Genomic DNA, 24,789 nt, shown 5'->3' with positions numbered 1-24,789 from the left:
CCCAGCAGTATACATGGGTACACCACAGTTAATTGATCGGCAGGTCACGTGTTCGTCAATCGGCATGGGTAAAGTGTGGTTATGCCCATCGCTGCCAACGCATCTGGTCAGTGTGGAAGAGTAGACCAACTACTAACTCGAGTGGAGGCCTTTTTGACGGCGGTGACATGGGCCAGCAGTTGCAGGTCGGCACCTTCACCTTGTGTATACTTTAAGGATGAGTTGCGGTTTTCATTTCTTAGGATGCCAGACTTTTGGATTTCTAGGGCCAATTTAGTGCTGTATTTATTATATTTTCATATTTAAATGTGTTACATTGAAACAGCATTCATTGTGTATTGCACTAAATGTAATTGTGCATTTAAATTATTCAATCCAAATTCATTTTTAACCATAAAGTTCAATCAGTAAAACAATCATTTGAACTTCATTTATTTTAAATGTTTCAATAGCTAGCAACCCACACGTCCTTTGGATATGAAATCCCTTGAAATCCTTCGGTCTCTCCCAGCCAGCCAGCCAACCAGTAAAACAATGAATCTTATACAGAGCCCTATCTCTCTCCACCTTTCTCTTGCCTTCTCTGTACCGAGTATCCTAATTCATCTCAATTCCTCACTTTGTCTTTGTTTCTATCTGTTTCTCTATTCCTCTATCCCATCTTCTCCCTCTGCCTCCCTCTCTATCCCACTCCCCCCTCCACTGTATCGCACCCCCCCCCCCCCATCTCTCTCTCTGTTTCTCTCTCTCTCACCTCTCACCCTCACTCTTTTCTCCCCAGCTCTCCCTTTCTCATCTCGATTTCCCTAATACTCTCAACCACTGCTTGTTGTATTCCCTCACTCTCCTCTTTCCATTCTGCTCTATCTCTTACCTCTTCATTCCATGCCCTTTCACTCACCCCCCCTCCGCTCTCCACCTCTTCCTATCTCCCTCCTTCGCCTCCTTCCTCTATAGCTCTGCTTTATCTTCCTCAGCGAGGAACATCTTTCTGCATTTTTGCATCCCTGCAGAAGATATGTTTTGATTGAGGGTGTATTTTGGAGAGTTGCACAACCAGCCAAGGCTCGTTGCACACTTTTCAGACTTGCTTCTCATTTCACACACGCGTTCTTTGACATCGCCGATTCCCCGCGCACACAGATTTGAAGCGTCTGTCACGAGTGTAAGAATCGATTTTAACCAATTGATCACCGCAAGGCCTAGAAGAGATGAGTCTTCACGCCGTGCGTGCGTGCGTGGCGCGGGTTTCGTTGGTGGCGAACTCTTTAATCCTGACTCGTGAATGTCTTCGTTAAAATCCCTTAGATTGGAATGTACGTCAGGAATATAAGGTACGGCATCGTGATGTATGCCACGAATCCATCCTTGAAGCTTTCGGTGCGTGACAGTTGGTCCAATGACCCTAACGCTGTGATCAAGATTTTGGATGAACTGGATTATTACGGTAAGTGTACATTTGTGGCAAGCACTGCGTCAAATTCATGATTGTGCTCGGAACATACAGAGATCGGTCGCCCGTTCAATCGGCCGGTGAGGCAGTTAAAAGAACGGGACGCGTTTCCTGAATCTCCTCTGCCTCTGTCCACCTCGTCACCTTGTGCCGTGAGGTCGGGTGCGACCTCGGGTAAAATCCACGAGCAAGACTCTACCATCGGCGCCTGTCTCACGCTGCCTCTCATAGCTGGGTTAGTGTAAGGCCCAGTGGTGTTCTTGATGTTTGTCCATCCGGCCTCTGTCCACCCAGCAGCATACATGAATGGGGTACACCGCAGCCGGTTGGCAGGTCACGTATGGTTTGTGTGTAAAGTGTGGGTACTCTCACCCCTTCAGAGCCATCTGGCCAGTGTGAAAGAATTGGCAAAATAGCCTCTAGAGGGGAATCTCTCGAGCTTCCACTCTATTGGATGCTCCGTCCGCCAACAGTGGCATGAGCAAGGCATTGCGGGGCTGTAACCTTGACATTCCTATTTACAGTTCACATGATGTCTGTTAAAATTAACATTTCCATCAAACGCATCCAGTGTGTTCATTTACTCAGCGTTATAAGTTTTTATTTTGATTTAAAGCTTTCGTGACTGCAGGGATTCATATTCTTGGTTCTTTCGGTAAAGTCACGTAGAAGGGAAATAATAAAATATAAAACAATAAAATTCTCACGACGTTTCGACTGCAACACAAGCAATCATAATCAGGTGTGAAAACCACAGCAAGGGATTTATTTATTTATTTTAAATGTCTTGCTGTGGTTTTCACACCTGATGATTGCTTGTGTTGCAGTCGAAACGTCGTGAGAATTTTATTGTTTTATATTTTTATTATTTTATTGTTTTCCTTCTACGTGACTTTACCAAAAGAACCAAGAATATGTTATAAATCTAGTCAGACAATATGTGGCAATTCCCCATTACCCTTGCCTCATTCACCAGCCTCCACCAATGATGTAACACTGCATACATTCAAAGTATTTAAAAATGTAAGTAAAACTTTTTAATGGCAAACCTTGAACTCATAATGTGATGCTCTTAGTTCAACATTCATGGTTTAACGCCTTCACGCATTACCCCCGTATGTCATCGTGATTTGCCAAGAAGCCTAGAATTTGAATCCTATTGAAATGAGAATATAGCTGAGGTAATCATCACCAAGTGCATTGTGATTATGCTACTTCTGATCGTACTGACGTGAGAATCGCGCCCAGGAATGCGTAAATGGGTTGATTATGTAATTAAAAAAATATTTTTGAAACAGGTCCCTGCAGGGTGGGCTGGTAGGACAAGTCTCTGCGCTGTCTATTGCTGATTTTACACCCAACAGCACGAGATTTCACTTCGTTAAAGTATTGAAAGGGGACGGACGGACGGACACATTAATCTATTGCAGGCTGGTACACTCAGTTTACAACTTCGTTCCTACCAGTAATAGTATTCTTATCAGGCGCCAAAGGTATTAAAAAGTGCAGTGCCCAACTCTTGTCCACCATAGCTCTCCGGCCTCTCTCTATCTGATGAGCTTTGAAGAAGGACCATTTCCCAAGATGTCGCTCATCATACACAGTTCCTTTGAAGGACACGGTGTTGTTAACCAACTCGAGCGTTGAGATGTTTGTGCTCGCGTACCACTGCCATCACGTCCCGCACCGGCTTCACGCCCAGGACGGCGTTCCTGAAAACGTAAATGGAAAGTACCGCAAATCGAAGCATTTTTTTCCCCCACGCAAGAAATTGTAAAATTTGGAATGGTCGGGGGTGAAAGAAGCTCTAGCCAGTCGGTGACGCTAACTCGTGGGCGCCTCGGGACATCTGGCGCCTTTTAATGTTTGCCGCGGCACGTAATATTTTTTGGGGGATTGATGTTTCAGTTCGTAAATCTCCAGTACGCCGCGGCGAGGTGCACGGTGCGTAGAAATGGGATTGGGTATCAATGCGTTGAGTACAATTATTGCGAAAGTGCGTAAAGCGAGCGGATGTAAATCGGGGTGTTGCAATACTTCATTTATAATGAAGAAGAAGAGGAAGAGGCTGCTGGGACTAAGAGTGGTGTTGTCTCAACTTGAGGAGAGTCGCGAAGTGTTACAGCTCCACTGCCAAAAACTATTGAGGACCAGCAAAGGCTGAAGCCAGCACTTTCTGGCTCTCTCAACCAAATGTAACCTCCTGCTTCTAATCACGATAGTCCCGCTTTGTAAACAAATACTGGTGGTTTAAGTCAGGGTTTTTTCCCCTGTATTTTCTGGATTATAAGACGTACTCTTTCCTCTGTGTTTTAAAGCAAAACCTGGGTGTTGGGGGTGCGTCTTACAATCCTTCGGTGTGTGTGTGTATAATACGATCTGTGTAACTTTAATGAAACCTGGGCACTAGTCCAGGAAGAACTAGAGTCTGTGTATAGTCGTGTATAGTGGAGACTAGTGTAGTGTATAGTGGAAAGTCGTATATTGTGTATAGTAGTGTGGTGTATAGTGTTGTGTATAGTAGTGTAGTGTATACTGTTGTGTATGGTAGTGTATAGTGTTAACAGTCTGTTTAGGATCTAATCTGGATTTGAAGCTTTCGTGACTGCAGGAATCCATACTCTCTGGTTCTTTCGGTAAAGTCACGTAGATATAAAATAAAATTAAAATAAATCACGACGTTTCGATTACAAGAGCAAAAAAAATTCTTGATGTGGTTTTCCCACCTGATGATGATTGCTTGTGTTGCAATCGAAACGTCGTGATTTATTTTTATTTTATTTTATACCAAACTGACTTTACCGAAAGAACCAGATAGTCTGTTAAAGCTATACGGGGGATCTTTGTCTTATAGTGTAGTAATGTTGTGCTGGAGTTAACACGCTGCCCCCTCGACCCTCAACAGGACAAGCGGACTGAGAAACGAACGAACATTTTGAGAGAGAAAAAAAAACAGATTTCTTAAAATGTTTTCCTTTGTTGTTTTTTTTTTTATCTCCGGTGTACAATGATACAGAATTCGACGATACTCCGGGTACAAATACAGCCATGGCTTTGAAGATGGTGCTGGATACAATGGCTTTATATAAAGTGGCTAATCAGGAGACGTTTAAGGATATCAGACAAGCCATTATACTTCTCACAGATGGTGAGCCGCCGTTCACACGTGCACATTTTTGGCTCAGAAGCAACAGCAACTTTCCATGTGCAAGGCGCCAAATCACCAAACATCTCGCAGCACAGAGTCGTGCCCACGTTGCAATTCTCCCGATGCAGAAGTTCAAACTTTTTTTTTGTCCGCGTTATGTGTAATTGTTGTCCGTCCCAATGTTATCCTGACTGTGCTCTTTTGGCATTATGTCATCATGGGACATAGAATCCAATCAGATCTCTGAAGAGCAAGTGTAGCCCGTTGTGTTCTAAACCAGCCCACCAAAGCGGATAACATAGAGCTGCACTTGCATCTCTTGAGATGTCTTCAACATAACAGGAGACAGCACTTTTCCACTCGCCTCTGCATGCGATGAGAATACTGTTCGTTGCATGACAGTCAAACTGAAATTTTCATTCTCAGAACTGCCATTTAGGAAATTAAGTGCAAAACTAAATTTAACGTGCGTGTAATGATGACTGAACTGAAGACGATGAACTCTCTACACTTTTAAACTGCCCCGTGGCGTGCGGTTTACTCCGCATCCGTTTCGTGTTTGTAGTTTTAAACTATTGTGAACACACAGAGTCATTATGGGGTGGGTGGCGAGTGGCACAGTGGTAACACTCACGGTCTGTTTGTTTTTGTCTGTGCTCTTATCAGAGATTTCCATTGTTCTTCCCCTGTTCTGCATTGATTCCCTCCAGGTTCTCTGGTTTTCTCCCATACGTAACTGGTACTGGACATCCCAATGTTGAAAACTAACTTGCACCACCCCCCCCCCCCCCCCCAATGTAAAAACGTGTTCAGGATCCTCCTGAAGAAAGAGTCTTGAGATTCAGCAAGGCCCTGCTGGGTGTATAAGTACAATAATGCTAAACATGAAATAAGTGGTTTCTGATTGCGTCTTCCCCCCCCCCCCCCCCCACATTTCCCCTCCCCTTCTCATTTATTTCGTGTTTGAAGGAAGATCAAATGTTGGACCTCCACCGGGAAAATTCTTGATGAACAACATTGACCTGGACATCCCTAGAGAGCACCTGGGTATTTCATATTCTTAGCTCTTTCGGTAAAGTCACGTTGAAGGGGTAGTTGGAGCACAGCCTGCCAAAAGCAGCACAATTATAATACTCCTGGGTTTTCATTATTATTACTGAACAACATAGGATGGAATTTCCGTCATTAAAGAGACGTTTAATAATTATGTAACCTATTGTCAATTTCGATTTCAGTAAGAGTTACACACCCATTATGGTGTGGCCCTGGTACTCGAATGTAAGGCTGATCTTGTCAGAGTAATATTTAGTACAAATCATAGCTAAGTAGAAAAAAAAGGCTAAATTGCTTATTTAAACCTTGCATTTCCTTTGGCCATTTCAAATTAATACCGATCAAATTAATCCAACAAGACTCAATACCAACCAATCCTACGATGCTAAACAAAATGTGGATGCATACCTCAAAGCGAACAATTTGGTGGTACTGGAACACAGTACAGGGCCCAAACGTAGACAAATACCTACCCCCCAAAACACACGCAAAAAAAAACCCACCCCCATCACCTCGGGAGAAACAACCGCATACCGTTATCTTGCAAAACATCAACCAGCCCATTATATTCATTCGAGCAGGTCGCCTTTCTCGAGTGACTCGTCTGTATGTGTATTTTTTTGCGTTTGTCCAGACGTTTATGTCTTTGGCATGGGAGACGTCTACAAGGACGAGATCGAAACTATTGCGTCGCAGAAACCCAACGAGCAACATTCCTTCGTTCTCAGGGATTACGATGATCTAAACGATGTCTTTGAAAAAATGCTGCAAGCAGGTGATGTTTACCTTGTTCCAGCATTGCGCAGTCTAATCGACGCACGGGTTAATACTTCTTAAATTGTTGCAATCGGGCGAGTTTCATTGGAACAGGGATATCAACGTGCGTGGTGGGCTGTGAGAAACATTGAAATGCAGGCTGCTTCAAAAAAATGTGAACACATACAGGGGACTATCGTTTTAATGGAAATAGAATTGACAATACACTGTAACATGGTAACAAATGTGACGTTAATAACCTCGAAGAGTCTCCCACGTGTTCGCCGTCATTGTCAACGCACGTGGCCTGGAGTCTTCTCCAGGCCACGTGGAGGTGGTCTCCAGCGTGGAGGTGGTCTCCAGCGCCCGGAAGCGCACTTCCTGCGGTGTCGTTGCAACGTCTCTGAAGCACCCCTTGCGTTTCTTGAAATGTTTCTCCATGTGGAAAGAGAGAGAAATCGGCACGGGAGAGGAATCCGTGTTGAGTTTGGTAACTGGGTGAGGGATCAGCTTGGGCTTGGAGTCTTTCATTCAAGAAGGGGGGCGGCGGGGGAGGGGGATAAGTGTTATGGAATTCTTCCAAAGATTTGGCCAATCGGGGATGAGCCTTTGCTGCAGGTGGCTCCTGACAACTCCGACAGGGGTGAGGCTATCAGGCACGAGCCAGTCGGGTGGCAATGGAGGCATGGGGTCCCGCGTTGGCGAGATGTTAACTACCTCGCCTGGTATACAGGAGGTCGCGGGTTCGATCCCGATCCTGACGCTCGTACATTTGGAGTTTGCGTGGTCGTGCGTTCACACCGATGGCAGACCTCGGCCCCTGCTTAAGCTTGGCAGTGGCCTCTCCTGCCTCGCAAGGGTTTGTCAGCCACTGTAACGGAAAGTTACTGAATGAGAGACTTTTGCATCGGGAATCGTGAGACTGTTCGTGCTACTTTACCCGAAACCACGTGACATCTCACCCAACTATCGTCGACGCGGTGGGCAAATCGGTGTGCCGTGACACCACCACAAATCCCTTTATTGGAGAGAAACAAGTGATGGCGTGTGCCTGCGAGACGTGAATAATATGAAAGAAATACGACATTGGGAAAGATTTCAAATTATGCATTTAGTGAAGATTCATGAAAATATGCCGATCGATTAAAAAAAACCAAAGAGGTGCGTTAGGTGGGAGAAGAGCGTGGACTCATTCGCTGTCAGGAAGAGGAAGAACATCTGCATTGGGCATGTGGTGGTGAAAGGAATGAGCTGAAAGGATGTGATTGGGGAGGTGGTGGTGGTGGTGAGAGGGAATGGGCTGGAGGAGGTGATTGGGGAGGTGGTGGTGAGAGGGAATCAGCTGTGAGGAGGTGATTGGGGAAGTGGTGGTGAGAGGGAATCAGCTGTGAGGAGGTAATTGGGGAGGTGGTGGTGAGAGGGAATCAGCAGTGAGGAGGTGATTGGGCAGGTGGTGGTGAGAGGGAATCAGCTGTGAGGAGGTGATTGGGCAGGTGGTGGTGAGAGGGAATCAGCTGTGAGGAGGTGATTGGGCAGGTGGTGGTGAGAGGGAATCAGCTGTGAGGAGGTGATTGGGCAGGTGGTGGTGAGAGGGAATCAGCTGTGAGGAGGTGATTGGGCAGGTGGTGGTGAGAGGGAATCAGCAGTGAGGAGGTGATTGGGCAGGTGGTGGTGATGAGAGGGAACCAGCAGTGAGGAGGTGATTGGGGAAGGTGGTGGTGGTGAGAGGGAATCAGCTGTGAGGAGGTGATTGGGCAGGTGGTGGTGGTGAGAGGGAATCAGCTGTGAGGGGGTGATTGGGGAAGGTTCGCTCGGGAGTTCCCGGATTCTGACCCGGCGAATGAGCCATGATGACTATCCCAAAGTCCAAATCGTGCATGGCATGGCAGTATAATGAGGAGGTGACGGACCTCATTCCCACCACGACAGGCTACTGCTGCCTTCGTTGTTTTCTGTGGTGGAGGTTTGCAGGTTCTGGGGAGGCGCTGCCAAAGCAGCCTGTGCATGTCGAACACCTGCAGCCTATTTGCGATGTGTGTGGCATCTCTGGCTATTTGATTGTAAAATAAGTAATCTTTTTTTTAAACTTGTTTTTAAACACGCTTTTATGACATGTACTAGTAATGGCAGAACTCCACGACTCCAGGAAGTGGCCCAGAAGCTTGCCACAACGTAAGGGGCCGTGGCCAATTACAGCCAACGTCAGTTATACCCAAGCCGAAACATAACATATAAAAAAGAATATAAAAATATATTTTTTATAATAGAATATAGTATTGTCATCAGTATGACATAAGTATACTAAGTTTGCAGTCGATACCACATTGGGAAGTGGGTAAAAATTGAGTTACAAGATTTGAGGATACAACAACTGACAGAGTGAGTTAAATGAAGGCGTGTAAAAGACAGGTTGGACTCGCTGACGGTGTGTCGTGTGTCGTTCCTTATTGCCTGCGCTGCAGATGAGAAGCTGTTTTCGCAGTGCGGTACATCAGGCACCTTCAGGGTACCGCGTGCTCGGATCGCAGGAGGCGACCCCACTAAAATTGAGCTATGGCCATGGCAAGCGCAGATTAGTATGAGGGTACGTGTGCACCTTTCCAAACGCGTTCGTGGAGGCGTGTACCCCACAGGCGTGTACCTCTCTGTGGAGGTACACGCCTCTCTGTGGAGGTACGCGGCTGTCGGTGTTGTACATTTTTTTAAAGTCCCGACTGAAAAGCTACTTCTTTTTTTTAAGTACTTTTTTTTTCTCAAAACCTTTTTCTCCAAATTAGTTTCATTCCTGCTCTGGTTCGTGTTTTGTAACCCCGTTATTTCTTTTCTTACCTTTCTCCTTTCGTCCACGGCACCTTCAGGCATCCTGAAAGGCACCTTACGAGTGAAAATTATGGTGAACGTAGGTGGTGTATAAAGTGTATTGAATGCATTAAATACTCTTTGGGGGTTTTTTTTCGGTAAAGTCACGTAGAAAGAAAATAAATGTATTTATTTTAAAGTCACGGAGAAAGAAAATTAATTTATTTATTTCATTTCTACCTGACTTTACCGAAAGAACCAAAGAGTAATTCTTGCAAGTCACGAAAGCTTCAAATCAAGTTTAATGCATTAAATACTTTCGTGGTGGGGAATAGGGGGGGAGGGGGGGACAAGTGACGGAAGGGATGGCAATGAAGAATCGAGGGGTGATGTGGTGGGAGGTGGTGGGAAGGGATCGACGGAATGACTGAATGGCTCGTGGGAGATGGGGTGGGGTGGGAAATGTCATACCTTCAGAGCAATCATCAAAACGACCGACGACAATTGACATTCGTAAGGTGCATTTCATTCAAGGATCCCAATGCGTCACCGTGTACGGAGAGCAATGAAATAAGACAGTGCCAGCAGCATAAATTACCAAAACTATGGGGGGGGAAAGGCTATTTTGAAGAGGTGAGTTTTCAGGGCAGATTTAAATAGCCCTAAATATTTCGTTTTAAAGCTTGCGCGACTGCAGGTATTCATATTCTTGTTTCTTTCGGTAAAGTCACGTAGAAGGGAACTGATAATAAAATAATAAAAATATAAAACAATTAAAGATACCGATTGTCTTATTATCAGAGGCAGCGTGTTCCATAGTCTTGAAGCTGCACTGACAAAAGCCCTATCACCCCCAGACACCACTGTGCTACAGACGTAACTACAGCACAGTGATGGGGCAGGTGTTGGACTCGTTCACATATCACTAACCACTGATGTTAGCCGTGGCGAGCAATACAACTGGACGATTTTATTTGCTTTTTGTTTACTTGGTAATTTTATTTTGATTCAAAACTTTCGTGACTGCAGGAATTCATATTCATTGGTTCTTTCGGTAAAGTCACGTAGATGGAAAATAATAAAATAAAAATAATACAATTTCAAAAATAATTAACAAAAAACAAAAAGCTCACGATTTTTCGATCGCAACACAAGCGGACGTCATCAGGCGCCTGATGACGTGAATTATTGGTTTTATAAATTATTTATTATTTTCTATCTACGTGACTTTACCAAAAGAACCAAATCATATTATTTTACTTTTCTTTTCAGGTGCACATCTCAAATGATCACGTAAAACCAGCATTTTGTGGAGGTTCCATCATTGCCGAGCAGTGGATCCTCACGGCTGCCCATTGCTTCGACGAATTCGCCATCACTGACGACGAATGGTGGAAGGGATCTATTGACGTTGTGATAGGTACTGCCAAAGCAAAGCCTTCATCACAGGATTACCGTGGCTTTCGGGTGGCAACACGGCCTATTGTTGCAAGGGGCATTGCAGTTCTAGCCTAGCGGTCACCCTTGTAAATGTTTTTTGTTTAGTTTAGTTTGTTGTCTTTCCCCCCTGCACCTCTGCTTTTTAGCACGGTTGGCTACGCACGGTGCCAAAGACGTTAAACATACATAGGATACTGCAGACGTATTGAACATAGACACGCCATCTGCTTCAAAGTGGACGTGCGTACACATTTTGTGTCGCACAGGGACAGCTGCCACTGGGGGGGGGGGTGTCCAACTTGCAAAGTGCAGCAGGGATTGGCGTGGTTGATATGATGTCGTGAGACATTGTGTTGCTGAGCCATGTAAGCACTATAAAGTTAACTCCTTATCCTAATTGTCATAAGTTAATGTGCACATGAATTAATGCATACATCTGTCTTGTTTTTAGGATCAAGTAACAAACTTGGAGGAGATAAAATATCTCCAAAACAAATTATAATCCACGAAGACTACAACAGGAACCCGGACGCTCATGTACAAATCGAAAATCTGGATAATGACATTGCCCTTATTAAACTTAGCAAGCGTATAACATTTGGATATACATATCGGTAAGCAGTTCGTCATTAAAAACAGATATTGCTTGTCTTCTTCGAAGCCAGAAATCTCATTATTGCATTTCCCACGTGGTTCAGCTCTTTGCCTCTTCTCTAGCCATTCGTACAAATCTATCGTATACATTCGCTAACGTTGGGTGTTCCAATGTTTAATTCTCACGATACTCCATGATACATCTTTTTCTTATCTCAAAGTTAAACGCGAGGACATTCATTTGAATGAACATTTTCTACGTTACTTGAGTCACACGTGCACACATATGAAGGTATCGTCATTTGAATCAGCGTTCTCTACATCACATGGAACGTGTTCAGCAGGCGTGTGAAGTGTGTAATAACGTTTTACTTGCGGATTATGCACATTTTAATTTGTGTTAACTAGATAAAGAGACCACACTGCAACAGGGTTACCCAGAATGCAATGTGTCGGAAACATTTTATAATTTTTACTTTTAATACAAATTAGTTTGTTGTAATACACGTGTGACCATTGAAGGATTTGGTTATTACTCTCTCTACGAAAAGGTAACTAATCACGTTCCTATTTAAAACTATTCGTCACAATGTTTGTACATTTTAATTATCATCAGACCGCACGATGAACAGTGCAGTACTTAACTGTCATCCACTATCTGTACTCTCGATTTTATGGTGCTAGGAAGAAGGGGTCCTTGCCCGCAACAATATTACCACATGTTTATTTTTAAGGCCACGGTGTTATTGACAAATGATAAGTTTGTTACTTGTGCCCGTGCATCACGGCCGATGCAGCATCGACAAATAACGTGTTACACTTGGAACAGAATGAATTATGGGGTCAATTCATGGTGGGTTGTGAGCTATCGCAACTGGAAATTAATGTGTCTTTGGGAAGTGCTTGGGTTGTTGTACAACTTTTGGTCGGTCTAGAGCAGGGGTCTGGCAACCAAAGATGAACAAGGAGCGCCAATTTGTTCGAATTCGGTAAAACCAAACTAAACGTTTAAGGAGCCGCAAGGCGTGTGGATAACGTCGAACCATAGAATTGTTTTGCAATCGCTATTTTAAAAACGGCACACGCAACAGTGATTTGTAATGCCGCATTGCAAATCATTGTTGGGCTTTGAGACGTTCGCCGTTTAAGTATATTATAATTAAGAGGGTGTTTGGGTTTTGTTGTTTTTAACTTTGCAATGACGGTGTCTGGAGTCACGAAGCGGTCCTTAAAGAACCGCATGCGACTCCTGAGCTGCAGGTTGCCTCGACCCCCCCCCCCCTGGTCTCGAGCAATCTCACGTACACTTCAGGTTTCAAGATGTTTCGAGAGCTTACTCCACAAAACCCCGAACAAGATACAGAAAGCCTCAGTAATTCAATCAAAGGGGTCCACGTCAGTCGTCACGCAGGAGGAACGCGTTTTCTCACGGCGGCAGATTCAGTGATCATTATTTTTTCTCGTATAGAGGGTGCTTCAAGTAAAATATTAACACTTACATGGAACTAGCGGTATTGTTGCAAATTCACCGAAGTGTAAACATGTTTTTGAAGCACCCTGTATATCTCCCCTCCCCTCTCTAAATACCATTTCATAAGTTGCACACAGTTGTGCGTGTTCGTCAGCTCGTAGCGCACGATGGGAGCGCCAGTGTTTGGGACTCATGGTACATCGCTGGCTGTCGCGTCATCATCAAGGTGGTGACCGGCACCCCCTGTGACGTACAACGAGCACAAACAACGGCTAATCCCATCGTGTGGCCCCCGACAACGGCATTCCGAGGTTTTTCCCGTGTCGCAACGAACTTCTGTTATTCTAAAACGCGCTTTCATTCTCACACAGGCCAGTTTGCTTGCCATGTACAAAGGAAACGAATGAGATCCTGGATCTCAATTCGGAAAATAAGGATTGGACAACGCTCTGCAACATACATGGTACGCCTTGCCATGAACAATGATTACCCATTAACACTCCGACGTGCTCCTGGGTTGCACCGGGCGCTGTTCGGCGCAACGTCCCGGGACATTTCGCTGCACGCGCTAGGGAGGTTCTTGAGGAGCTGAGTGGAGCAGTTCTCATTGTACCTCGATTGTCTAAAGCTGCCGGGTGCTTGGAGGTGTTTGTTATAGCGTCAGCCGACGATATTAGCTTCATCAAACAGCAGACGGCTAGCAACTTTTTTTAATCGAGATAGAATGAGAGCCGCTTTGAGTTGAGTTTTTCCATCTGGTGTGCAGGAGGTCGTGGGTTCGATCCCGACCCTGACACCTGTATATTCGGCATTTTCACATTCTCCCCCGGGGTCGTGTCGATTTTTCTCCGCGTTGTCTTGTTTTTTCACCTCCACATTTTGAAACATCATCATTAGTTCCATACGCAGATCGCCCGTCGGTGTCCACTGCACATTTCGTTATCCGTTTCAACTTTCCTCTCGTCTCGTGCCGATATTCTCAAGTAGTGACCACATCTTTCTGACACCAATCTCTGATGACGTCGTCAAGCCATCCTTTGTTAGGTATTGCTCTCTGTCCGGTTCCTTCCATTTTTGCAAGCAATTTTTTTATTTTCCTGTTCATTCTACGTGTTCAAATAATGCCAGTTGCCGTCTCACCAACGCCTGCATCAGGTCGACTTCTATAGTGTCGGATTATCGTAGTAGCAAAAGTAGCTACACATGCTACAAACCCCGCACTTTCAAGGGCCCCGTGCTAAATGCTTTCAAGCTATCAATTCCGATTGAACGAATCTGCACTTGCTCTATTACTATAGTACGATACCGCCTTCAACTTTTTTTTTTATTAACGACTGGGTGTTTAAGGTTAGCGCACCAGCTTAATCCGGAACTGCTTCGATGTGCAACATTTTTCTTCTACGTCGATCACTCCTTGGGTCCAGCTGAGATGCAGCATCCTTCTGTAGCAATACAGTTCGCGTGCCAATATCTTATCTCTGTCGGTCTTTTTTTTGTTAACGTCAAAGTCTCACAGGCGTACAAAGCTGTACTGAACACGGATGTCAATGTTCAGTTTGGTCTTGTAGCTGTTTTACTTGCTTCTCTAGATGTTTACATTTGTTTTATTTCAGGAAAAAACCTCATCGATGTCAAAAAAAATACATCACTTACAGTCACAGGATTTGGCCTTCTGGAGGGTGATAAAAAACACGCCCAGCAGCTTCAGCAAGCTACCGTGCAATATGCGGTGAGTGACATCCAAGCGGTCAACCGGCAGGTGGCGTGTGGTGGGGTCAAATGTGGGTAGTCCTACCTCTTCCGAGATGTCTGGCCGGCGTGGAAGAGTAAAGCCACGTTTCATAGTCGAAATGTGAGAAATCGTCCACAGGGACTCCTCTACTTACGAACTAGTTAGGTTCCAGAGGTCTGTTCGTAAGTCGATTTGTTCGTAAGTCAAATTTACGCCTGACGATTCCAAACACGGGGAATGGCTTTAAACGTCGTATCATCTCCTGCAGATGTAGATGCCGCCACCGCCATCTACTGCGTGGCGGTTGAACTTACGACTCTCGGTCCGAATAGGCAACTGGACATATGGGCAAGTTTGTTCGTATGTCTACAAGTTCGTAAGTCGAATGTTCATAAGTAGAGGAATCCCTGTTATTTTCCCACCTGATGGACGCTTGTGTTGCGCCCGAAACGTCGTGATTCATTTTATTTTCTCCCCTACGCGACTTTACCGAAAGAGCCAAAGAGTATGGATCCCCGTAATTATAATGGAGTGCAAATTGTTGCATTCCTCTTGAATGTCACGTGTACTTTGTTTCCCAGAAAAAGGAAGTGTGCCTGAAAGACATAATGGCCAGATTTAACGTCACCGAAGAGAAAGCAGAGAAGCACATAACAGATAACATGCTGTGTGCATGGAACGCAACATCAGACACGTGCCGAGGTATGCATTTGGCTGTGTTAAAGCCATCAGAGCTTTCGTTAAAAACAAAAAAAAACTTTCGTACATTTTACTGTTTTTTTTCCCTCGACATTACTTGAACTAGATTTTGTTGTAAGTCCATCAGCCCATGTGGCTTACCAGACCAATATTATTCAGCAGCATTTGTTTAGGCAAGCAAAGCCTAAGATTCATTCTTTTTAGTCTTCACATTTAGCTACGTTTTAGGCCCTCTGAAGTCCACGCCGAAATTTTCGTTTTGACCACCATGCGAAGAACATTCCTCTTCATCATCCCAAAGGTCGCACTCTTTACACACAAAGTGCTTGCCACAAATGAACCACAATACCTTGCTGATCTCACCAAGGAGCAGAAACCATCACACGAACTCCGGTCATCCCTCGCAGTGGCTTTGGGGTAACCATTGAACAAAGGCGGTCACCGTATCGAACGCTTTCAAATGCTCTTGTGCGGACATCTGAAGCACTCTTCCTTCCGATATTAGGAAGCCACTGGAGCTATGTACTTTTAAATCATCTAGATTAAACACTAATTTCTATAGAACTGTTTTTTGTGTTTAGTTTGTGGTCCTTCCCCCGCACCTCTGATTAGCACGATTGGCTACGTACGCTGCGAAAGAAGTTCAACATTTACATACCCAAGCATCGGAAGCAAAAGTCACTGAAATAGATCTCTGAATTAGTTGTTGCGGCATCTCCTACCACAGATCATTCCCCAAAAGCACGATGCATCACTCTGCGCGAGGTCTCAGCAGACGTGTCTAGCAGCATGACACCAACAGCACAGTTGCCATGAAATGGGGGGGAGGGAAAAGGCAACAGCATGAAATATAAATGCCTCCATTCCCCCCCCCCCTACCCACTCCGGTTGTGTGCAGGCGATTCCGGAGGCCCTCTTGTTTTGCAAAAAAACAGAAGATGGATACAGGTGATTTCAAAACACACCTGGGCATTGCCGGTTTGTCTTAGGGGGCACCCTCTGCTTTACAATGGACATTAAGAGATCCGGTGACATAGAAAAAAAAACAGCAGGTCACGTGGTGCCTGCGTCATGATCAAAATTTGCCCAATTAGAAAAAAAAATACTTGCAAGTTACTTAATTGGAATAACCAGTAGCAACATCACCTCTGCTCCTGGCACTTAATTCCCACTTGCAGGCCAGTATTGTGGTCGCCTCTTGCTACGTGGGGGCAGCTGCCAGCCGAACGGCAGGGGGAGCGGAATCCCATGGTAAAAATTATTCCTTAAAGATGTTGAGTTATGGGTGTAGTAAAAATTCAAGTACTAATATATTAGCCCTGTTCTTTAGTATTTAACCCTGGGTGTTACGGTGCAATTGAATATGCATTTGGAAAAGAGAAGTTTCAGTTTTTTTATTGCAATGACACCATCTCGATTTGCTATCAAGGCTAACTGCTGGAAATATCTTTCAAAATGTATTTTTTTTCAAGAACACGAAACTGAAAACCACATTTGTACTGTTCAAGTGGTGAATTTAGGAGGCCTGTTAGGAAATGGATGGGATATTAATTATTACTTTGGTATTCTTTTTAAACAAAGTCGAGGAGCAAACGCACTTCACCGTCATAGGACGTTATGGGGTGCCCGCGAAAAATGTCCTGAAGAAGGTTGTGTTTACATAACTTTTTTTGGGTTAGATCGCATACATTTAAATGTGTCATTAAACCCGCCACCACCCGACACAGCCAATTAGTAAAGTTTGTCACAAACAGAACATGCCAATTCATTACCAGTACAGCACACCGGTGTGGTGGGAGAGTAAAAACACATTTACAATTCGAGTACAACTTTCCACCAGTAATTGCAACTAGCATCATCAGGTGACAGCCACATTTGGCTCAAATTCGATAGCCACAAATCTTTCTAATTGGCAATGTCGGGGTGGTGGCAGGTTGCACGACACATTGATATCTACGGGATCAAATCTAAAAATAAAAAAAAAACCTCCGGATGATATTGTTCACGAAAGCCCCTTGTGTGTTAAACCGATGTTGTGTTCGTTCCACAACAGGTTGGCATCGTGGCTGGGGGAGTGGCGCAGCAATGTGGGAAGAACGTCAAGAGCAGTTTTTACACGAACGTGGCAAAGATGATGCCGTGGATGAAGAGACACATTCCCGATCTAAATTTTAGTGACGTTTGAGATTTGTTTAAATGTTAATTGTTCACGTTGAGATGTCCCGCATTGCTCCGATTCTAACGCCTTAATATACAACGTGCATTTATAGGACATCAGATGTCTGGGGTTGGTTAGACTTTGTAAGATTGCAAGAGTCAGGCCCAGTCAATAACGCCAATGAAATACACCATTCCCTCGTTATTTGCGAGGGATATCTTGCGTAGATGCTCGGGAATCAAACATTTTGCAGACGATGATAATGGACCACGAAAGCCTAACTTTGTAATGCGTTACCTTAAATAAATACGTAAATAGGCTCTCTCATTTTCGATTTGAAGCTTTCGTGACTGCAGGGATTCATCTTCTTGGTTCTTTCGGTAAAGTCACGTAGAATGGAATTAAAATAATAAAAATAAAACATAATATTATGTTTTAACTACGTGACCTCATCTCTCACCGCATTCTCTCTCATCACTTTATCTCTCGATGCAGCAGTCGTGTTGAATTCCAGGGGCGATTCGCGGATAGCCCAAAATCGCCGATAGCAAGTTCGTAAATAACGAGGGAATATTGAATATTGTCGAGTGAGACTCCAGCAAGCGAGCCGAGCTGATTGAGGAGGGCCTCCTGGGACCCCGGAAAACCAAAAGGTCCAACCCTGCTGTGAATGCAACGGAAAAATCTACGTTAATCCACGCAACAATTAAATAAAACACGTGCGCAATTAATAGAAACAGATTTTTTTTTACATGTATCATACCACTTGTTGGCTAAACACCGCAATAAATTAGATTTAAAATTAAAAAAAAATACAAGTCCTGTGCTTGTGTTATGTCCCACGCTGGAAACTGTAGTTGGATCACACAGATGTATGGAGGCAGCGAGGGTTGGGAGATCGGGCAAAAGTTGTGATACTCCCTTCCCGTGGGCGTCGAGGTGGCGAAATACCCTCGCTCGCCAGGAGCAGACGGTAGGAGTAAGCGTGGCCTCTACCGCTTCCATCTGCATCGGATAGAGTCGCTCCTTCCCACACACGTTTATTTCCTCCCACATGTAAACACCCACTAATTGGCTAATTGGGGGGGGGGGGGGGGGGGGGGGGAGTTATTTGGCGCTAGCTTACAACGTGGCTGCCTTTCCCCGCTTGTCTGTGGTTCCCCCTCATGCCTCCCGAAGTTGTTCTTGCTTTTCGAGGAGGCCAATACCGTGGCACGGTGCAAGTGTAAGCGAGCATCGCCACAGAAGTTCTGACGCCGGGCTGCAAAATGGTGCAAGGGAAAAATTGCACGGCAAAAGTACCGTGCACAGACGGGACACACTGGCCCACGTGGTCACCAAGTTGATCCGGTGCGGAGGACGGTGTTAATTTTTGCTAATCCAGTAACGTAAATATTTCGCGAGCAAAATATATATGCATTTTTTTTTATTTTCAGTCAACAATGACCATGACAGCGCGACTGGCCAACTGCCCGCGAATGACCGAAGCATGACGGACGAGACGATATCAACGTGCCCGGGCGGCGGTCGTCACAAGGCCGGTTAAGTCACGGGCGGCGGTGGTCACAAGGCCGGTAGTCGCGGGCAGTCGCCATCGTCTTCCGGATCCACGAGACGTACCGCGACACGTTGGCGTAGACCCCGAAGAAGTGTGGACGTGCGCAGCCCTCCCCCCACGACACCACCCCAACGAGCTTGTCGTTGCATATCAACGGTCCCCCCGAATCACCCTGAGTTCGAAGAGGGGTGAACGCAGGGTAAGAGGGGACGCGCACACACAGGGGAACGACGGATGAGGGAAGGCAAGGGGTGGAGTGTAACGATGCGTCCACTCGCATCGATTATTACGCTCAGGATGCGTACATGGTGTCGCGGAAGAATCGTTTTTTTTTTAATCCCATTCGTGCAAATGCTACGGGTAAAATATGCACCTACGGCAGGCGAACTCGCACAAAGACAAAGATCCACCGTATAACCTTAATAGGCTGCTGGGGAAAGTGCTGCAAGTACCTATGAAGGCCGGCCGCCTTCGTCTCCCTCGTGGCAACGTTTACACATCACACCGGGTATTGATCCGAGTCAGAGTTGACCTAGGAGAGAGGCTCAGGACCAATGCAGATATGAATTGCCGGTGTTGACCGCAAGCAGGAACCGAACTCATAAGGGGAGTGGTGGTGGGGTTCGGCAGGCTTGTATGTATGTTGAACCTCTTTCGCACCGTACGTGGCCAACCGTGCTACGCTGCCAGTACCCCGCTAACGCAGACGCACGGGCGGGCGCACCTGGCACGAGTCCTTGCCACCCTCTTCCATGCCGGCGCACAGCATGCCGTCGGTGACCTGCCCGCTGTAGTAGGAACTGCACACCCTCTGCTCCACAATAGGCACGGCGACGGCCATGAGCTGGTCGGACAGGACGTCGATTCCCTCAGCCGTTATGCCCCAGCCAGACACAAAGCACGACGTGCCCGGGGCCACGGCCCTCTCAGAGAGGGCCACCAGCCCCACCACGCCCCTCGTCACCTGTGCCGGGCTTTTGAGCTGCGGGGGGGTGGGAAGGTGGACAGGGAGTGATGGGGGTTGGTGGCAGGGCGGGGCGGGGGGGGGTGAGAACAAGTGTCTCGTTCAGGATTTAAAAATATATAAGAGGTAAAAGGTGGAGCCCTGCAAGCATCACGTCACTGCTGGAGCAGTTAAGTGTACAGAAGGGGGAGAGCGCTCGAACGTGTGGCTGGTTTGGGACGGAATGGCAGCCAAAGGGAGGGTGAGCGTGTCCAGAAAGAGGGCCCATCACAGAGATGGACCGAGGCCTGCCACAGAGATGGAACGAGGAAATACCGGGCACTTCGCGGGAGTGAGATGGATTATGGCATCGTGGATCCGAGGCGGCGACGGCACATGTGCTGCGGGGCTACCCAGCACGTTGCTCCAACAACGGCAACAAACCACATACCAACGTTGGCCCAACGTCGGCACGTTTACCGAGTACCACAAAGAAAGGCAGCGCCCGCGCAAGCGTCCTCCACCGAAGCCTCCGCACGCGCGAGGCACCTTGAGCAGCAAGAGGTCGTTGTCCATGGTGACCTCGTTGTAGGCCTGATGCTTCACCGCCAGGTTCACGAACCGCACCTGCTCCGTGCTCTCGTGCTCCGAGCGCCTGTGCACGCCCAGCGCCACCTTCAGCTGGTTCACGCTGATTGGCAGAGGAAGAGAGGGCAGGGGGAGGAGCAAAAGGGCTCAACTAAACCTGCACGCCGGGTTCCACACCCGAGAGATGGGGGTCTGCGCCAAATCAAATTCGCTGTTGAAAATCGCCTGGCAACAGCTTTGTCCACATCTGAACGAGCAGTTTGGCAGAAACAACGCCCAGCGAATTTTTTTTGTTTGTTCCGGATAACAATAGGCAAGCGGGAAAAAGGTCTTCGTACGTCTCGCCACATTAAAATATTGAAGTATTTCTTACTCAAAACATTGGCCGTACGGCCTTCTGGGAGTGTGCAATCTCAGCAGCGTTTTCAGTGCAAGAAATCCCTGGGCCGGTTTCGACATGCAGGGTCTCATCAGCAGCGTTTTAATTAAGTGCAAGAAAGCCCCGGACTGGTTTCGACATGCAGGGTCTCATTAGCAGCGTTTTAATTCAGTGCAAGAAAGCCCCGGACCGGTTTCGACATGCAGGGTCTCATCAGCAGCGTTTTAATTCAGTGCAAGAAAGCCCCAGACCGGTTTCGACATGCAGGGTCTGGATCAGCAACAGAGCCGGGGCTTGCCGGAATCAATGCTGGCGAGCCCCCAGATGTTACCAGGCAAGGACGTCACTCTCCCTTTACCATATGGGTCCTAGTTCGACACGCTATTATACTATAAAAAATAACTGGTTAGCTCCACCAAACCCACCCACACGAGGATTGAAACGAGCAAATCATAGTTCATAATCCATGTCTTTACAAATCGCTGAGCAGGTCGCTTGAATGTCCGTGTCTCTTTGCAAGCGACCGTTTGCAGAGATGACTGTGCAAGCAATATCAGTCGAATTCAAACCTGGTGGCGATATTTTACATATCGATATTTTACATATCGCCACCAGGTAGCCATTTGAGGCCGAATCGACCTCGAGGAGTCCCAGGATCGGTTCAGATAATCGTCGCCGGTGTTGGCCGCGAGCGGGACTCGAACCCGGGTCGCCGGGCTTCGGGGCACTGCGAGCTAAAACCCTTGCACCGCCGCTCCCCCTCGCCACACAAAAGTCACGCGGATTTAAAGGCGTGCTTGAGACGATTTAGAGAGACAGAGAGAGAGAGGGGAGAGAGAGGGGGAGGGGGGGGGTGGTGTACTCCTTGTAGCAGTGTGCGGCGGTCAGGACCCAGGAGGGCGCGATGAGTGCTCCTCCGCATATGTGGGACCCCCGGTAGAGGAGCGACACCTGGAAGGGCAGCGAATGCGGGACCACCTCAAAGCCCCCCACGATGCGGCTCGCGGGGCGCACCACGGGACTCCTTGCCGAGCAGCCAGCTGAGGGAGGGGAGGGAGGGGGGGTGGACGATAGAGAGGGGGGGGGGAGATTTCCGATCAGCACGGTTGGCTACGTGCGGCGCGCGAAGGAAGTTCAAAATCAGAATCAGAATATTCATTTGTGCTGGAGGAGAAATCCGATGAAGCTATGAAGCTCTTTTTGACAGATGTCCAGAATGCAAAGTATAAGAGAGGTAAGAGAATTATTAAAACAATGAAAATTAAAACAAAACTTTTTGTTTTACCAGGTAAGGCCCCACTGGGCTATTCGCTTCATTTTCAGAAGCGACCTGGCCACAAACGATAGCCAAACGAAGTGGCTTATCACGTGAAAATGTACAGCCAAATCATCGACATAGATACACGTGAGAGGAGAGGATGAAGGCAGGAGTGTGGAGGAAAGAAACACCAGGATGAGGAGGGAAGGAGGGGGGAGTGGAAGTGGGGCGGAGAGGGGGGTGGGGGGAGAATCAGGGAGGAAATAAGACAGAGGCGAGGGAGCGAGGAGGGAGCGAAGGGAGAGGGAAAGAGCGAGGCAGGCGTAGAGGCAGATACGAGGGGAGTATGGGTGGGCAAAAGTGTAGGGAGATGGCGGAGAGCGAGGGGGTGAAAGATAGGGGGAGAAGATCGAGGGGGAGGGGGAGGGAGAGGGAGGGTGGGAGAGGGAGAGGGAGGGTGGGAGAGGGAGAGGGGGGGTGGGGGAGGGAGAGGGGGGGTGGGGGAGGGAGAGGGGGGGTGGGGGAGGGAGAGGGGGGGTGGGGGAGGGAGAGGGGGGGTGGGGGAGGGAGAGAGGGGGTGGGGGAGGGAGAGGGGGGCACAAAAAGGAAAGCGAAGAGGAGGAAGACGATGGGGGGGGGGGGGCGTAAGGGGTAGAGAGACGGCAGGGGAAAGGGGGGAGAAGATAATGGTAGGGAGGTGAAGAAGATCGGCAGGGCACAGGAGAGGGAGCGAGAAGAGAGGAAGAAGGGAGAGAGATACGAGGATAGGGGAGAGAGGAGAGATGAGCAGGAGGAGTGGGGTTAGAGAGAGCAGGAGGAACAGGAATCGCACAGAATTGGGAGCAGCAAGAGGGGAGAGAGAAGAGCGGGCAAGTGGTGAAGAGAGCCACGTGTCAAGGACAGCGCGGGTAGTTGGTGAAGCTAGGAGGAGGAAGTTGATGCCGAGAGATTGGGAGAGAGCAAGGGAAGAGTAACATGGACGAGAGGGAGAGTTACTTCAAAAATGAAAGTCGCCTTATGAAATAGAGATGACGATTATTATCGGAGGAGGCAGAGGAGAGGGCAGGAACGACTTCACCGAGTATAACAACAGGGGAGAAGAACGCGAAAGCCGAAGGAGCAGCAACACTCATCACAATCATCCTTCACGTTGCATTCTGTACACGTAACCGCACGCGTATTTGTACGTGTGTATGTTGAAATTATTTCGCACCGTACGTAACCAACCGTGCAAATCAGAAGTGCGGGGGAAGGACAACAAACTAAAGACAGCAAAGCAGTTCTAACAAAACAATTTTACAAATCTAGATTATTCAAAAGTGCCATAGCTCAAATGGCTTCCTAATATCTTAAGGAAGAGCGTTCCAGACGACCACAGAAGCGCATCTGAACGCGCGACGCAGTGACCAATCTTTGTTCCATGGCTCGCCAAAAGCCGCTGCGATAATATTTAATTCGTGGCATGTGCAGTGGATAGATCGTGGATTTATAAGATGGTGGTGGTGATGATGACGATAATAAGAACAAGGATGGGAATTATTTTCTAACAGTGATCGGTCCTGTAGACCGGACTGCTGCCACCATGGAAAATCTGGAATGCCCAACGCTGGCTCCAAACTGCCCCCCATCGCTCGTGAGATCAGGCCATCGTTTTTAACTTAATTTTGTATTCACTAATTGCGCCCTTCGCTTTAAAGGTGTATGGGATTACGGAGCATGATGGGGGTGATAGTGCTCACCACGCTGCGTCTACCAACATGGACCACCCAAGCCCCCTTCCCCAGCCACGGCTCTAACATCGGATGGCGAGAAGCCCTCGACCGCACTGATCAGCGGTGTAGCGAAGTATGGTTACAGCAACAAAAACCCATAACCAACACGGGGTGGAAAGAACTTCATCCATTGATGGATTTCATAATGGCTGGGATTGTCATACCCAGCCTCGCCTCGTGAAACGAGGGGTTAGCGGACCACCATGAGAGCACCAAACCCCGCCGCGCTGCGAGGAGGCCAACAACGGCAGTACAGCAAGCGAGTTGAAGTGTAACCAAACTGCGTGAATCTGTTTTACTTTCCAAAGTGTCCAACACAAAGGTGGAAAAACAATTGGGGTGCCGCGGTGGCGAGATGTTAACTCCCTCGCCTGGTGTGCAGGAGGATCGTGGGTTTGATCCCGACCCTGATGCCTGCTGTATATTTGGAGTTTGCGTGTATCTCTCCCCGTGGTCGCGTGGATTTTTCTCAGGGTCCTCCGGTTTTTCCCTCCACGTTCAGAATCAACATCACGCGTTTCAGAGTATTTGGGCTGCTATAAATGTCCACGTGATAAGCCACTTCGTTGAGCTATCATCTGGGGCCAGGTCGCTTCTCAAAACGAGCTGTGTAGCTCAGTGAACCCTGCCTGGTAACATTTTTTCTAAATGCTCATCTTTAATTTAATTACACATTTATACGGCAGGCGCCAGTAGAGGCACAGTACGCACGATTGGCAACACATTAATCGCAAGGTCCCGCAAACAACAAAACACCTTACCTGCAGACACGAGCGCCATGATCACACACATCATCAGCTCCATGGCACACCCGGAGATACGCGAGTATCACGTGCACACCTGTGGACACGTGACGCTAAATCTCCTCCTGTAGCCACCTATTTAACTGGTGGGGGTGGGGCGGGTAAGGAGTGGTGGTGGGGGGATCTCTGAACGCCGTTCTGTCCAATCACAAGCCGGCGGCATTGATTCAAAGTGCCATACCTAT

At 47.2% G+C, this 24,789-nt stretch overlaps 2 protein-coding genes across 2 annotated transcripts in view; one reads left to right on the top strand and one right to left on the bottom strand.

Moving 5' to 3' along the window:
- LOC116946924 (complement factor B-like) overlaps positions 1–18,127 on the top strand; it is a 29,050-nt gene extending 10,923 nt beyond the window's left edge. Inside the window, exons 7-18 of the mRNA XM_032962204.2 lie at positions 1,309–1,447; positions 4,470–4,601; positions 5,571–5,648; positions 6,289–6,429; positions 8,873–8,994; positions 10,482–10,629; positions 11,101–11,263; positions 13,086–13,177; positions 14,328–14,443; positions 15,028–15,148; positions 16,044–16,093; positions 17,199–18,127. Coding sequence (XP_032818095.1) covers positions 1,309–1,447; positions 4,470–4,601; positions 5,571–5,648; positions 6,289–6,429; positions 8,873–8,994; positions 10,482–10,629; positions 11,101–11,263; positions 13,086–13,177; positions 14,328–14,443; positions 15,028–15,148; positions 16,044–16,093; positions 17,199–17,330 — 1,434 coding nt within the window. The 3' untranslated portion in view covers positions 17,331–18,127. The remainder of the gene's footprint in view (positions 1–1,308; positions 1,448–4,469; positions 4,602–5,570; positions 5,649–6,288; positions 6,430–8,872; positions 8,995–10,481; positions 10,630–11,100; positions 11,264–13,085; positions 13,178–14,327; positions 14,444–15,027; positions 15,149–16,043; positions 16,094–17,198) is intronic.
- A 585-nt stretch (positions 18,128–18,712) lies between these two features.
- LOC116946930 (trypsin-like) lies at positions 18,713–24,671 on the bottom strand. The gene is made up of 5 exons (XM_032962214.2): positions 24,563–24,671; positions 21,634–21,811; positions 20,354–20,495; positions 19,586–19,843; positions 18,713–19,033 (listed from the first exon to the last, which is right to left on the bottom strand). The coding sequence occupies exons 1-5, from the start codon at positions 24,603–24,605 to the stop codon at positions 18,851–18,853; spliced, it is 804 nt and encodes a 267-aa protein (XP_032818105.2). The 5' UTR covers positions 24,606–24,671; the 3' UTR covers positions 18,713–18,850.
- Between the last annotated feature and the right edge of the window lie 118 nt (positions 24,672–24,789).

This window comes from Petromyzon marinus, chromosome 28 (genome assembly GCF_048934315.1).
Source record: "Petromyzon marinus isolate PM22_M1 ecotype Great Lakes invasive population chromosome 28, UKy_Petmar_22M1.pri1.0, whole genome shotgun sequence".
NCBI lineage: Eukaryota > Metazoa > Chordata > Hyperoartia > Petromyzontiformes > Petromyzontidae > Petromyzon > Petromyzon marinus.
Note: the sequence above shows the minus strand (reverse complement) of the source record. Positions and strands in the feature narration are given on the sequence as shown.